General features: G+C 40.4%; 1 protein-coding gene across 1 annotated transcript; it reads right to left on the bottom strand.

Moving 5' to 3' along the window:
• Positions 1–1,492: 1,492 nt before the first annotated feature.
• Positions 1,493–4,586, bottom strand: phlda2 (pleckstrin homology-like domain, family A, member 2). The gene is made up of 2 exons (XM_088340911.1): positions 3,972–4,586; positions 1,493–1,840 (listed from the first exon to the last, which is right to left on the bottom strand). The coding sequence occupies exon 1, from the start codon at positions 4,417–4,419 to the stop codon at positions 4,003–4,005; it is 417 nt and encodes a 138-aa protein (XP_088197037.1). The 5' UTR covers positions 4,420–4,586; the 3' UTR covers positions 1,493–1,840; positions 3,972–4,002.
• Between the last annotated feature and the right edge of the window lie 11,363 nt (positions 4,587–15,949).

Genomic DNA, 15,949 nt, shown 5'->3' with positions numbered 1-15,949 from the left:
GTTTCAAACATTTGCTACATTCTGTTGAAAACAAGTCTAGGAAGTGTCAGACTGAATGTAGATATAATCCGCCAACAAGTTTTGGCTCATACCATGCATATTGCGGGAAACTACAGACATGCCTGATCACCACACTCAACAGTAACCACACCTTCCAGGTAGTTAAGGTGTGTTCCGCTTATCAGCTGTAAACTCTTCTTGAAAGGCTCCGGCTGACAAAGATCACATTGCACCTGACTCGGGAGAGGAAAGAGACTTTCCGGTCCGCCCTTCTCTTTTGACGGAGCACGTCTGGAATTTATTTAGAAATGCAGCCCCTGAGAACTTTCCCAGAGTCAAGTATCTGCTGTTACTGCCTCTTAGGTCATAAGAGATGGGTGGAGCCTTACATTGCACGTAGGCGGAGAAATGTTTCTGGTTGAGATTCGGAAATAATTTTGTCTTAGGTTTCCGGGTTTGGCACTTTGGCAACGTAGACAAAAGTTGATCATAAATTAAATTACGGACATTCTCTACTTAATTGCTAATAGCAATTGTGATATTTAATAATTTCCTTAGGGCAAAAGTAGTAATTGTTAAGGGACAGTGTGTACCAATGAAATGAAATGATCTGCATTTATATAGCTCTTTTCAAGTCAAGACTTCCCAAAGCGCTTTACAGTGTGCTTCGCATTTCCCAATAGCGGCCGTGCAGCCATGTAAGGCGCTAACCTGCATATTGGGGTATTAGGGGTTCAGTGTCTTACCCAAGGACACTTCGACATGTAACACGGACTTACCCGTAGCAGCAAGATGACACTCATGTCAGCTTACTCTAGAAGAGGCTCATATAAATGAAATATTCACTTCCAAGTACTATACTTATAATTAATGTATGTTTGTTCATTTTTAATGAAGTTTTTGTGCTACCAGAAGGCGTTAAATAATACATACTTTCCCTTTAAAATCAATTCTCCAACTTTTTTCCAGGTGGGAGCTACTATTTAGGACAGTTTGACGTGCATTTCTAAAATAACCTATGTTGTTACTATGTTATTACCATGTTAATAATTGGAAGTATGGTTAAATAGTCAAGAAACAAGAAAAAAACAAAAAATTTACGAGAATATCACAATTACCCAGAAGTGATGAGCTAATTTCAGAACAGGTCCGCGCCCACCTAAACTGGCCATAAGGGGTCCCCTGGTGCCCACAGGCACCCGGTTGGAGACTCCTGCTGTAAAATGGAAGAAGGCAAACATTTCTCTAGTTAACAGTTTTGACAACCAATTTTTATAAGTGGGCACCTAATTTATCAATGAAAAACCTACACGTATTCGAATAAATCCGTAATAGAGTACAGATTACTGTATACGGATTGTCCACTTCTGGTGCTGCATTTTCTTTTTAAATACGTTACATTTAAAAGTTTAGTGTTAAAGTAATTTGCGCCTCAGTCCATTAGTAAATAATACAAAGGAGTTTTTTTTTTAATAAGTAAAAGCAGAGCAACTCTGTGAAAAACATGTACACGTTTATTGCAATAAATACATCAACAATTCATACTTTGAAACGAGAAATATAACTTAATACAAGTACAGTTTACCAGAAGAAACAAGATCCTGGAAACAAAATAAATTAACAAACATCTTTGTACAGGCATCTTTTGTTTTTTAATCCTCCAATGAGAGCAACACTTCAATTGTTCACTCCGCTTGAGTGGAGTTTGGAAAACCTCAAGTGAGTCATTAAGGTGACTACATAGTCCACAATCCTTCATCTCTGGACCGGCTGACGTCTCGGTTCCCTTTGGTTGGTCTTTGAGTCATTTGTTTTTTCCTTGAGAGGGGCACAACAAACCCTGTGGATATGCAAAGAGAGGATGTTTGAGAAAAATCCATTTCAGCCACACCAAGTAAAAGTAAGGACAACAAATAGCCGCGTTTCACTTAAATTGATGGATTTTACATTTTGTATGTTCACACCGGCCAACTTATTTACATTTCCTTGTATTTTATATGATTTTTGATCATTTCAAATCGTGGATGAGAGTTTTTATTTTTCGATTGGTGTCGTCTTGTCCATCTCAGCTCAAATCCAGATAGTCTCGATCACTGGTAGCAGACAATGCCATCGGTAAGTGCCAATATCGCGGTATTCTACACCAGGGATCAGGAAACACCAGGCCGTGGAACGGTAACGGTCGGTGGTCCGCACAGAAAGAAACAAAAGATTTACTTGCTTATGCTGTATGCATGTAGTTTTTTCACCCCCAAAACGATTTTAAAGCTAGCGTGCGCATTAATCTGAGGTTTTGAGTAGTTTATCACCGCAATTGAGCAATGACAAATATCGCCGAGCCCATTTGCGCTGCATTTTTTACAACGGGAATTGGACCCAGATTGCTACAGTTAGTGCAGTATCCTAACCATTAGGATTGTAGATAACAAAGGAAAAGGCATTAGATTTTCTCTCAACACACCATTTTTACTCACGGTGCCATGTTGTAATGAAGCATTATGGGTATGAGTTCAGCCAAAACAAAGTGACCAAAAAAAAAAAAAAACCCATACCAACACTTCATTATCTCATTTCATTAGCTGCACCGCTTATCCTCAGTAGGGGTGCTGGAGCCCATCCAAGCAATCATCGGGCAGTGGGCAGGGGACACCCTGAACTGGTTGCCAGCCAGTCGCAGGGCACACGGGGACAGACAACTCACTCGCTCAGTCACACCTAGGGACAATTTGTACCGGCCGATTCACCTGAAATAGATAGATAGATAGATAGATACTTTGTTCATCCCCGAAGGGAAATTCACATTTCCAGCAGCATCCCTGAGCTGAGAACAATCGAGAACAATCGAAAATAACACGGGAGCTGCATGTCTTTGGAATGTGGGAGGAAACCAGAGTGCCCGGAGGAAACCCACGCAAGCACGCGGAGAACATACAGACTCCGCACAGTAAGGCCGGGAGCTGGATTTGAACCCACTCAGGAGGTTCCCACAACCTGTGCCGCACACGCGCTAACCACTGCGCCGCCGTGCTGCCAATGAGACATACCAGCACTTGATTGATTTAAAAGTATTTTCGCTTTTTATTATTTTATTTTATAAATAAAAGATGTCTACTTGAATATGACAACTTTACCGTTAGCTCCCTTCTATAATGGATATAAAATCTAAAACCAGGTGCCATTTTTAAAAATGTAGTATTTTTCTTCTAATTTTTAACAGCATGTCTATTGCTTATCCTAAGTAAAAATAATAATGAAAAGGGGTTACCTCAATGGTAAATGTTGACTAATTATACTCAATGAGGCTGTACTTGCCCAAGTCACAGCACAGGAAATAGTTTCCCTATGAGCCAATTGGTTAAGGGATACACCTACCAACATTCAAATAAATGTTTAACTAAGTCTTTTGTACCACTTGGGAGACACCTAATATTATACACAGTCTCTTTGACAAATAATTTACTTTTAACTTTTTTAGGTGTCCGGAATTTGAAACTGCCGCCATCTACCGTTTTAAAGGTATAATCACAGCCTCTGTCAGCTCATTCGTCAAATAGGCACATTTCTTAAAACATGTTTGAATATATATATTTGGGTTGACATTTAAACTGCTTTAGAAACAGACCTTTATTAACTGTTCCATTTGTCGTGCTACACTAACAAAAATCCTGTAGTGACAAGCAAAAAGTCACTTTGCAACCTCCCTCCTTTCCTTGTACCCAATGTGTTGCGTGTCCTGAACGGCGTTTCTATAATGAAGCAAAGAACGGTGGGGAAAAATATAAAGGCAATTAGAACTCAGCTGATCATTGCCAACAGAAACTAAATGGAGAAAATATTTAACATTCAACGTTTCAATGACACACTACGCACACCACCTTTAATAAACGGAGCAATTGGCAGAGGTTGACAGGTATGCATATTTCACTGGTAGCGGCTAGCTTTCAAGACCTCTTACGAGCACGTGAACTCACCATAATGGGAAAAGGCTTTCAGCGGGTGGTCTCAGGGAGCCCTCGCCATGCGGCTCTCCTGTTGGCCAGGGGAAGCGTTCTCGTTGTCCTGGCGCGTCTTAAAGTCCTGGATGGCCTTTCGGTTCTGATAGTCGATGAGGGCCATGGTAATGACCGCATTCCAACAGTTGTCCTCGCCAGTGCAGCGGAAGTCGATCTCTTTATCGTCCGTCGTGACGATCGTGAAGTAGACAAACTTTCCGGTGCGCTCCACGCAATCCACTTTCTTGATGCTCTGCAATTTCAACTCTTTACCCCGGGAGCGTTTCTGCGTGTCGGCGTACATGTTGAGGCTTTCCGGGGTCAGGACGCAAGTCTTCCTTTTCCATAACTGAAGGAGGTTGTCGCTCCTTTTCTCCAGCGCGCCCTCCTTGAGCACGTGGGAGATCTCAGACGAGGACATTTTCATTTTTGGATGGGAATAAAAAGTCCTGGTTGGGTTAAGCGAGTGACAGGAGCCCGAGGAAAATGACTTGTTGAGGAATCCACGTTGGAGATTTGTGAATGGAACGTATTGCGGTGGGAGAGACTTTATAGACCGGGGCCGGCCTGGGTCCCGCCCTGTGACGTTATTTGGGTTTGGAATGCATCAGCAGTTGTCTGTGGGTTGATTCAAGGCGTTGTGTGCGTGAGCACGTGGGCGGAAAGAGGAAGTTCTAAAGGTGGAGCTCACTAAACCACTAAATACGCCCTTGTTCATTAATTCCGGCCTACTATCCCGACTGGCAAGTTGAAACATGTCCTCTCCCACTCAGCCAGTTGAAAGCTTTAACTCAGGGGTGGCAAGGGTGTATCAAACCAAAAATTCGTATCATTGATACTCAGTGACTACAGTATCTACTGTTAGATTTTAAATCTTAAAAATGTACCGTTTACCAAATTGTTCGAATTAGATTCAGATTCAGATCTACTTTATTGTCATTCTAGTACACGTGTATACAGAACGAAATGTCGATACATCTGACCCGCACAGTTTCCTCGAATGTACAGATATAAGTAAAAGTTGTATTGTATTATGGCTACGTATAGTATTTTACCATACCATAGTGCCGATAGTGCAAGAGGGGTAGCTAACCAGATGTGCAAAATGGGCATTCAGGTTAACAAGTCAGGTAAACAGTAACATTAACACTGTAACAGTAACGCTGTAAGTACAATAGTGCAGAGAGCAAATGTGCAAGGAGTGGCAAGCTATAAAGAACTGCCGGTAGTGCAAAAAGATAGATAGATAGATAGATACTTTACTCATCCCCGTAGGGAAATTCACACTTCCAGCAGTCTACCCCGTTGTTTATTAACAGATTAACATGATGCCCTAGGGGTGCTTGTAGCGGAGTGGATGACGTCACGCCAGTCCAAAAGTTCGACATCCCTGCGGCTGATGGAAAACTTTTCTTTGTGAAAATCCAGGGATACACCACCCCGTGTTAGCAAGTCCGCCTCCTCTCTGATTCCCCCCGGCTTTCGTGTCTCTGTTTAGTGTCGTTGAAGCCGGATAGCTCCGGGTAGCTCCGGGTGGCTACACGTTAAACGTGAGCTACGTTTCCGCAAAACACAGCAACTGCGCTCCCTGTGCGCTTCGTTGTTTTCCACCAGCACTCGATGATCTTATTTGGTCGTGAGTTCGCATTTACCATGATTACAAATGGTACCGAAGACTTATAACGCCGCTAGCCGCTTCTTCCACGATAGGCCCCTTCATCACGCCGGCACGAGAATTCTTCAGGGCAAGGAGTTGAAATTCCTTGAATACACGCATTTTTTGTGCGCTAAAACCCATGTCCCATTGGATAGAAGTAATCCATAGTGTAGTTGTCAAAACGGGAAGAAAAAACACCGAAGATAGGAGCAGACAATAAAACAATAGGGCAGCCGCCGGAAAAGGCAGCCGCTCGTGGCAGCGCCGCTTTGAACTGGCAGATAACTGAATTAGTTATCTTACTCCATTAACCAAACACAAATCATCAGTCACCTAACAATGCATGCTCGTTTCTTTTTGGGAAAATATGGACAAGAGACCGGCATTTCCACACGGGGGTAGATTTAATTTCTTAAAGTATTTAACTAAGTGAACTCCATCAAATATTTTTTTATTTTAATTATTTTTAATTTTATTTATTTTTTTTGCTTTCTTTTTTGGACACATGCGTGGCCAATAACACTTATAGTTGGGAGGAACTTATTCAATTGGGTGAGCGTCTAAATTTTGACTTTTCGGGCACTTTTTATACCACATTTGATATCCCGAACGAGCTACATAGAGATCCGGGATCTCCGTGGTTGGCAACCTCACCTACGAAGCAACGAAGACGGCGTACGGACAGAAAGCAGAAGCGGGGTTGTCGTGCAGGGAAGTGTGTGAAGTGTGCGAAGCCGAAGGAGCCACATCGGTGAAACAACAGAGAAGTCAAGTCAAGTCATTTTTATTTGTATAGCCCTTAATCACAAAGAGTCTCAAAGGGCTTCACAGGTTATTACACAGACTATTTTTTTTTTTTTTTTTTTTTTTTTTTTTTTTAACTTTTTATTTCTCACACCGATTTTGACAGAGGTTTGATTCCCCCATCTTACATCAACACAAAATATATACACTTGACACATTCATAAATAACAGAAGGAACAACAAAGAACAAAAAATGCTATTAATAGAAAAGAAGAATAAATGCTCATACAATAAATCCATACAAAAAGAAATATATATATATATATATATATATATATATATATATATACATATAAAATTAATAAATCAAAATATACACCCAAAGAAAAAAAAAGAAAAATACACACATAATAAATAGGGGGAGGTGTTTAGACATCAAGTAAAATTTGTGTGATAGGCTTCCATCTTTTCTCAAATTGGTCAAGTTTCAGTTGAAGTCTTGCAGTGATTTTTTCCATAATGTACATTTGCTTTAATTTGTCTCTCCATTGTTTTATGTCAGGAGGTTGTGGTTTCAGCCAGGACACTGTGATCATTTTCTTTGCTACCAGAAGCATTACCCTTAGTATATATTTCTGTTGACCAGATAGTAATTCTTCTGGCAAAATTCCTATTATGTAAGCCTTTGGGTCCAACCGCAACTCCCAGCCAGTGATTAATTTTATTTCTCTCTGGATACTTCTCCAAAAATTTGATATTACAGGGCAATTCCAGAAAATATGCGTAAAGTCTCCGACCCCCCCACAGTTACGCCAACATAGATTCGGGGTATTTTTATATTTTGAAGTGATAGAGGGTGTATAGAAGAATCGCATTTTTACTTTCCATTCAAACTCCCTCCATGTCGGGCTGTTGGTTATTTTGTGTCCCTCTTTCAATGTTTTTTCCCATTCGTTGTCTTTTATCGCTACATTAGTTTCTTGTTCCCATTTTTCCTTAACTGCCATGTCCTCATTACTGAGATCCATTCTCAGGGCTTTATATAGTTTTGATATAACCCCCTTTATTGATTGTCCTTTTGTATATGATATTAATAATTCCTCTACCTTAGTTGGCTCCTTACATATTTTCCCCCATTCCTCGTGTTTCTGGAGGTAATGCCTTAGTTGCAAATATTTGTAAAAATCATTTCTGGGTAGGTCAAATTCTTGTTGGAGTTGTTCGAATGATTTCATTGTCTGTGCTTCCAATACTTGGGTAATCAACATCAGTCCTTTTTGGCCCCATTTTTGAAACCCTACCTCCATAACCCCAGGTTTAAAGTCTGGATTTTTCGCTATTTTGGTAGCCCTATTCACAGATCTTGATATTTTTAATTTTTTTTGTATTGTTGACCAAGTTTTAATAGTTCCCTTAATCCATTCATTCTGGATTTTTAATTTCTTCCACCTCGTGACTGATATGTATGGTAACGATTCCACAGGCATATTTGGACAAGATCGCTGCTCCATGTCCACCCATATCGTATCTTTGTCTGTAGTAATCCACAAGATGAGTGCTCTAATTTGAGCTGCCCAATAGTAATATTTAATATTGGGTAGGTCTAGGCCCCCCTTTTCTTTAGGAGCTAACAGGGTTTTGTATTTTATTCTAGGTTTCTTGTTCTGCCAAAGGAATTTTGCTATCAACTTATTTAACATTTTAAATGTGGATGCCGGGATCAGAATTGGAAGGGATTGAAACAGAAATAATAGTCTTGGTAATATGTTCATCCTGATTGTTTCTATCCTGCCGATAAGACTTAAGGGCAAAATTTCCCATTTTTCCAAATCTTTCCTTATTTCTTTTATCAACATTCCATAATTTGCATCAAACAGTTGTGTGGTATGTGGTGTAATGGTCACCCCCAAATATTTAAACCCTTTATTTGTCCATTTAAAATCAAATCTTTCAATCACATCTGTTGGACATTTTCCTGATATCATCATTGCTATTGATTTGCTCTCATTATTTGAATACCCAGCTACTTCTCCATATATTTTAAGGCTCTCCAACAGTGGTGGTATTGATAACGAAGGTTCCTCCAGCATTACCAACAGGTCGTCTGCAAACAGTGATATTTTATGTTCTGTTCCTCCTTCATCAAATATCCCCCTTATTTGCTCATTTTGTCTAATAGATTCTGCGAGTGGTTCTATGCTTATTGCAAACAAGAGTGGGCTTAAACAATCTCCTTGCCGGACTCCTCTTTTGATTTCAAAGAAATCTGAACAGTGACCATTTACTCTAAGACGAGATTTAGGATTTTTATAGATTATTTTCACCCATTCAACAAATATTGGAGGGAAGCCAAAAGCTATAAGTGATTGATGTAAGAAGCTCCATTTCACCCCATCGAAAGCTTTTTGTGCATCCAAGCTCAGTAACATCGAGGGTTGGGTCTTAGATTTTGTGCTTGTAATTATGTTTAGTATCCTCCTAATATTGTTTGCACCCTGCCTCCCCGGAATAAACCCTGTTTGATCATTTCTAATTAATTTCGCTATAAATTTCTGCATTCTTTTTGCAAGTATGCTTGTAAGAATTTTTAGATCATTACAAAGTAAACTAACTGGTCTATAGCTTTCACACAATATTGGGTCTTTTCCTTCTTTGTGCAGGACTGTTATGATGGCTTCCGACCATGCTTTGGGGGGATCTCCTTTTGTTAGAGCATAGTTAAATACTTTCTGCAGTACTGGTGTTAATTCTTCCTTAAAGCTTTTGTAGAACACCCCCGGGAATCCATCCGTTCCTGGTGATTTATTTATTTTTAAGTTATTTATTGTATCTTGTATTTCCTGTTTTGTAATGGGGCGAATAATTTCTAATGTATCCCCTCCTGTTAGTGTCGGTAAATGTAGTTTTCCTAAAAAGTTTTGTGCCGTGTAGTTATCTAAGTCATTTTCTGAGTCCTTGTATAATTCTTTATAATAATCTGCAAATGCTTCTGCTATACCTTTGGGTTTTACTAAACATTGTTTAGAGATAGGATGTTTTATTTGTGATATAATTCTATCCGTTTGGGCCTTTTTAAGTTGGAAGGCTAGCAGTCGACTGGCTCTATTGCCCATTTCATAGTATCTCTGGTTCACAAAGCGCAGAGCCCCTTCTGCTTTATTTGTCAAAAGTTCATCTAATTTGCTTCTGGTTGTTTTTAATACCTGTAATCTGGATTCGCTTGGTGTTTTTTTATGTTCTTCTTCTAGTTCCTTAATCTTATCCTCCAATTCCTTCTGATTCTTTTAGCGTATTCGTTTCAGCCGGGACGATATTTCAATTAATTTCCCCCTTATTACAGCTTTCCCTCCTTCCCATAATATTGATGGAGAAACCTCATTGTTGTCATTGATTTGGAAATATTCTTTTATACACCGTTTTATTTCCTGTACTACGTTTTTATCTGAGAGGAGAGATACATTCATCCTCCAATACCTAAAATGGGTTTCATTGTCTAAACTTAGTTTCAAAGTAATTGGAGAGTGGTCACTTATAGTAATATTCTCTATACCACACTCTACTACTGTATGCATATGTTGTCTTGAAATGTAAAAGTAATCAATTCTCGAATAGCTGCCATGCGGGTTTGAATAGAAAGTATAGTCTTTAGTTTGGGGATTCTTCTCTCTCCATGGATCTATCAATCCCAATTCTTTAGTTATGTTATTCAACATCCTCGACCTCTTTGTGTTTGTTCCATGTACTGAAGGATACTTGTCCACTTTGCAATTCTGTACAGTGTTAAAGTCACCTCCTAAAAGTAACATTCCCTTCGCACAGTTGGTTATTACTTTAGCTAATACTTGAAAAAATGTCCCCTTTTCCTCAACTGGTGCATAAACATTCATTATTGATATTTCCCAACCGGCCATTGACCCTATAATCATTATATATCGCCCCAGATTGTCCTTCACTTCTTTTTCGACTTTAAACGCCACCCCTTTTCCAAGTAAAATTGCTACTCCCCTCCTTTTACCATAGGATGCGTAGAACACCTGGTTCACCCATTCTCTTTTTAGCTTCTTATGTTCAATCTCGGTCAAATGTGTCTCTTGTAATAAGGCTATTGAGCTCTGCAATGTCTTGAGTTGATTCAATATCTTCTTTCTCTTGATGGGGTGGTTTAGCCCATGTACATTATATGAAACAATATTTAGATTGCTCATGCTTTGTATTGAGTCTCACTGATTTTTGAAGCATACAGAAACACTACGTTAATTACTAACACCTCCATTGACAAAACAAACCAAATTACTAACAAACATATTGACAAGCACACATAATTTCCCACCAAAAAGAAAAAAAACACACCCAAAAAACAAAAACCCATGTCTTCCAAGAGTCCAATTGGAGAGTTGTGGCTACCCTCCTGGAAATATGCACTCAGTGCGTGAACAACTTTTGTACCGTCGTCCATATTTATAACTAACTAAATATTTTAAAGTAGCTCTATGCCAATATATATACATACATTGTTTTGATTTAAAGATAACAATTTTACTTGGTATTTTACTTACTTCTAACTTATTGAATTTATAATAGAAAGGGCATATATGGTCCTTACTCTTTCTCCCCAAATCCGAATATGGCTTCGTTTTGCTCCATAGAAGCTTGTAAGTCACCTTCTATGATGGGGGTGTTCCCTTGTCTTCCTCTCGATTCCGGTCACTGTGGTCCAAATGTTCTTTGACAACATCTTTTGCAGTGTCTCCGTGTTGTCCTCTTCCACTTCGATCCCCATTTCTTTTAGCAATGTTGCTGCCTCCATCAGTGTAGAGAATGTTCTTATTCCTGAGTCCAAAAACATCTTCAGCTGGGCGGGATATGGTGATTGTGCCTTTACGTTCTTTTCCTTTAACTTTTTGATAACGTCCCTTACTTGTTTCCTCTTTTTTTGGATTTCTGTGGTGTAATCTTGGTTGAAGTAAACGGTCTTGCCTTCGTACATTGTCTTCTGCTTCCATGCTTCTTTCATTACGAATTCTTTCACTATGTAGTCGGTGAAACGTACGATAATTGCCCGTGGCAGTGCTTTACCTTGAAACTTGTTCCCCAGTGAGCGGTGTGCCCTCTCAATGCGCACATCCATATGTTCTGTTGTCGGAATGTTCGATTTAATAAAGTTTGTTATGAAGCCGATTGTGTCGTTTCTTTCGGCACCCTCAGGGATCCCATGAATTCTTATGTTGTTCCGCCGTGATCTCGACTCCAAGTCCTCACACTTTGTTGCTAGTTTGGCAGTTTGTTGAAGCAAGGAGAATGTTAATTGTTCTAGTTTTGACGTTCGCTCTTCCGTGTTAGCATGTAGCTCCTCCATGCTTTCCACCCTCCGCTCCAGCAACCCAGTGCGCTCCAGAAGTTCTTCGATGCTTTTTTCCAGTCTTGTCATCGCAATCTTGTTGTCCCGGGCTGCTTCCGTGTGTTCTTGCCGTAATTTACGGACTTCATGGAGGATGGCCGAGTCACGTCCTTCGTCAACCGATGACATTCCTTCTGCTCCCTCGATCTTTTTCTCCATAGCGCCCTTTTCCTCCACAAGTTTCCCCTTCTTGACCATGTTTTGTTGAAGAATTTCTCATAAATATGGGTCACAATTTGTACCCTTTCTGTCTTTCTCCAAGTAAGTATTACATTACTCTTTAGTGATTTTTGTCAGAGCTACTTTCCTTGCTGCCGTCTACCTCATTGCGCCACCGGAAGTCCAGCTCAATGTCACACAGACTATTTTTTCAGACTATTATTACACCATCCCCTGATCTGGAACCAACATGAGGGCAAGGAAAAACTCAAAAACCTCAACATGAGGAAAATGAAGAAACCTTGAGAAGGGGCCGCACATGTATCATCCCCCTTTCAGGATTACCAGACAGAAAAGGATGTTGCAATTACAAATAATACAAAGATAGTGTCCACAAAAAGTATAGGTTATTCATATGCTATAGAGTAGAAGCGTGTTTTAAGCTTAGATTTAAACATTTCCACTGAGGTTGCAGATCGGATCTCAGGGGGAAGAGCATTCCACAGCACCGGTGCCCGGATGGAGAACGCTCTCAAACCAGCGGAATACTTCTTGGCTCTTGGGGTCACCAGAAGACCGGCGCTCTCAGAACGAAGGCTTCGGACCGGAACATAGAGGGAAATCAGTTCTGAAAGATATGAGGGAGCAAGTCCATGTATGATTTTGTATAATACTAAGAGAACCTTGAAATCACATCTTAGGGAGAAGGACACGAACATGTGCCTAATTCCACCATTATTTCTCCACCGGTTAACCGACGCGTGAAACTCAACATGCCCAAACGGCGACATCTTTTGACGATCTCTACAAAGACTTCAGCTAAGTTAAACGATTCAGCAAAGCTACAATTTGGTCTTCTAAATATTAGATCGCTTGCTCCTGAAGCTTTACCTGTTGATAATGTTATTCGTAATTACAAACTTATCTTGATTGGTCTATGTGAAACTTGATTGAGACCGGATGAGTTTTTACCATTAAATGAGGTTTCTCCTCAAGACCACGTGAGCAGCCATGTAGCACGCTCATTAAAGAAGGGTGGCGGTGTCGCGCTAATTTCTAATAAAAAACACTCAAATTTACTCCTCGAACCTCTAATAATCATAAGGCGTTCGAGGCTCTTATTATGCGGTCCTCTCTATTGTCAATGTATGTAGTAACTATTTATCGTGCACCAGGGCTATACGCAGCTTTCTTAGATTAATTCTCTGAACTTTTGTCTGACCTAGTAACCTATGCAGACAAAATAATAATTATGGGGGACTTTAACATTCATATGAACTCCCCACTCAGTTCACTTACTGTTGCGTTTCGGTCTCTAATTGATACATTTGGTTTTAATCAACTGGTTGATTTGCCAACTCATAAACATGGAAACACGGTAGACTTGGTTCTGACTCGAGGAGTTTCAACCTCAAACATGACTGTGTTAGCATGTACTACTGTTATTTCTGATCATTATTTAGTCACATTTGAGGTGCTAGCTAAATGTAGTACTAAAAAAGCTGAAGGACTTAGCGGACGCAATATAAGCACTGGCACAGTTTCTGAGGTCTCTGATCTTCTTCCAGGAGCAGTTGCATCCTTTCCTTCATACAAAGGCTCTATCAACTCACTCATGAATACGTTTGATGCTACCCTGACTAGCGTCCTGGATTCAGTAGCGGGGCTTAAATCACGACCTAAAAGACGCACGCCTTGGTTTACTGATGAAACTAGATCCCTTAAACAAGAATGCAGGAAATCTGAAAGAAAATGGTGCGCTACCAAGCTTGAGGTTTCCCATCAAACCTTTGCTGCTGCTGGACTTTAGAGCTGCTTTTGACAGAGTGAACCATAATTTCTTACTAGAACGGTTGAAAAAATGGATTGGTCTCCCAGGAACCGTCCTCTCATGGTTCAGATCCTACCTCTCTGATAGGACGCACTGTGTTAAATATGGCGAAATGACATCTGAGCCCTTTAGTGTTACCTGAGGTGTTCCGCAGGGTTCAGTACTTGGCCTCCTTCTTTTCAGCATTTACATGCTTCCATTAGGTGATATTATTCACAAGTATAATATCAGTTTCCACTGCTACGCAGATGACACTCAACTATATCTTACGTTGGAGGAATCTGCCACACTAAATTGTGGAAATTTGGAGGCCTGCCTCACTGAGATAAAAGAGTGGATGTCACTCAACTTCTTGCGCCTTAACTCTGAAAAGACCGAAATGTTAGTTATTGTTCCATCTAAATGCCGTGACTTATTCTCAAAAACTGCTGTGAACATTGACAAAGGTCACATCGCACAGAGTGACTCAATTAAAAATTTAGTTGTCCTATTTGACCTCCATCTGTCCTTTCAAACACATGTGAAGAAAATTACTAAAACTGCTTTCTTCCATCTTCGCAACATTGCTGAAATTCGTCCTGTGCTGTCTAAGTCGGATGCGGAGATTATAATTCACGCGTTTGTTACCTCCCGTCTCGATTACTGTGATGCACTACTCTCCGGTCTGCCGAAGTCCAGAATCAAGAGTCTTCAGCTAGTACAAAATGCTGCAGCGAGGCTTTTAACTAGGACAAAAAAGTCCGATCAAATCACGCCGATTTTGGCTAACTTGCATTGGCTCCCTGTTAGCCTAAGATGTGATTTCAAGGTTCTCTTAGTATTATACAAAATCATACATGGACTTGCTACCTCATATCTTTCAGATGTGATTTCCCCCTATGTTCCGGTCCGAAGCCTTCATTCTAAAAGCGCCGGTCTACTGGTGATCCCAAGAGCCAAGAAGTGTTCCGCAGGTTCGAGAGCGTTCTCCATCCGGGGACCGGTGCTGTGGAATGCTCTTCCCACTGAGATCCGATCTGCAACCTCAGTGGAAATGTTTAAATCTAAGCTTAAAACACACTTCTACTCTATAGCATATGAATAACCTATACTTTTTGTGGACAATATCTTTGTATTATTTGTAATTGCAACATCCTTTGCCTGGTAATCCTGAAAGGGGGATACCACATGTGCGGTCCCTTCTCAAGGTTTCTTCATTTTTCTCATGTTGAGGTTTTGAGTTTTTCCTTGCCCTCATGTTGTTTCCAGATCAGGGGATGGTGTAATAATAGTCTGAAATAATAGTCTGTGAAATAACCTGTGCAGCCCTTTGAGACTCTTTGTGATTAAGGGCTATATAAATAAAAACGACTTGACTTCAGTAGTGTCGCTCGAGTCTCCGTCAAGCCTTCTCTCTCGATTCTTCTGAAATTCTTCTCCCGGCCCACGTTTTTATCCGCAAGCGGGTGTGCCGGCTCCTCCCATGGGCGTGCCAGGAAAAAAAACCCTCGTGGGGTCCATCATCTCGGAGAAGAGTGTCACGATGTCTGAAAAAACTCATAGCATCAGAGCGCTTATCAAATCAACTTCTCCAAACAGTGCCAGCCGTTCTGCGTCAGAGTTCTGTTATCAAAATTCCCCAGCCAAAACATTCCGAATTTGGATCAGCGTGACCTGTCATTGAACTTCAGCCTACCCGGTGAAAATCTTCATTGCAGTCGATAAATGTAACTTGTATTTAATCCTTTACAGTAAAATGTATAACATCCTTCACTACATACAGGTTTAATTGGTTTTGGGAGTAGCTTTTTAATCTAAAACATTTGTAATAGGGGCGCCTTTTGAATAAAAATGCGCTAATCCGATTCAAGCTCTGCAAAAGTATATTTTTTTCCAATAAATCATTTTAGAGCATCAGAGCATGATACAAATACATGTTAAAATTAGATTACTGCTCAACATAAAACAAGAGGCACATAATGTAAATAAACAAAGGATAAACGGGCAGCAGTAGCTCAGGAGGTAGAGCGCTTGTCTTGGGATCAAAAGATCGCAGTTCGTATCCCGGCTTCTCCGTGTTACATGTCGAAGTGTCCTTAGGTAAGACACTGAACCCCTAATGCCCCCAATAAGCAGGTTAGCGCATTGCATGGCTGCACGGCCGCTATTGGTGTGTGAGTGTGTGTGTG

Source organism: Urocampus carinirostris, chromosome 7 (genome assembly GCF_059441175.1).
Source record: "Urocampus carinirostris isolate Australia breed hairy pipefish chromosome 7, RoL_Ucar_1.0, whole genome shotgun sequence".
In the NCBI taxonomy this organism is placed as follows: Eukaryota; Metazoa; Chordata; class Actinopteri; order Syngnathiformes; family Syngnathidae; genus Urocampus; species Urocampus carinirostris.
Note: the sequence above shows the minus strand (reverse complement) of the source record. Positions and strands in the feature narration are given on the sequence as shown.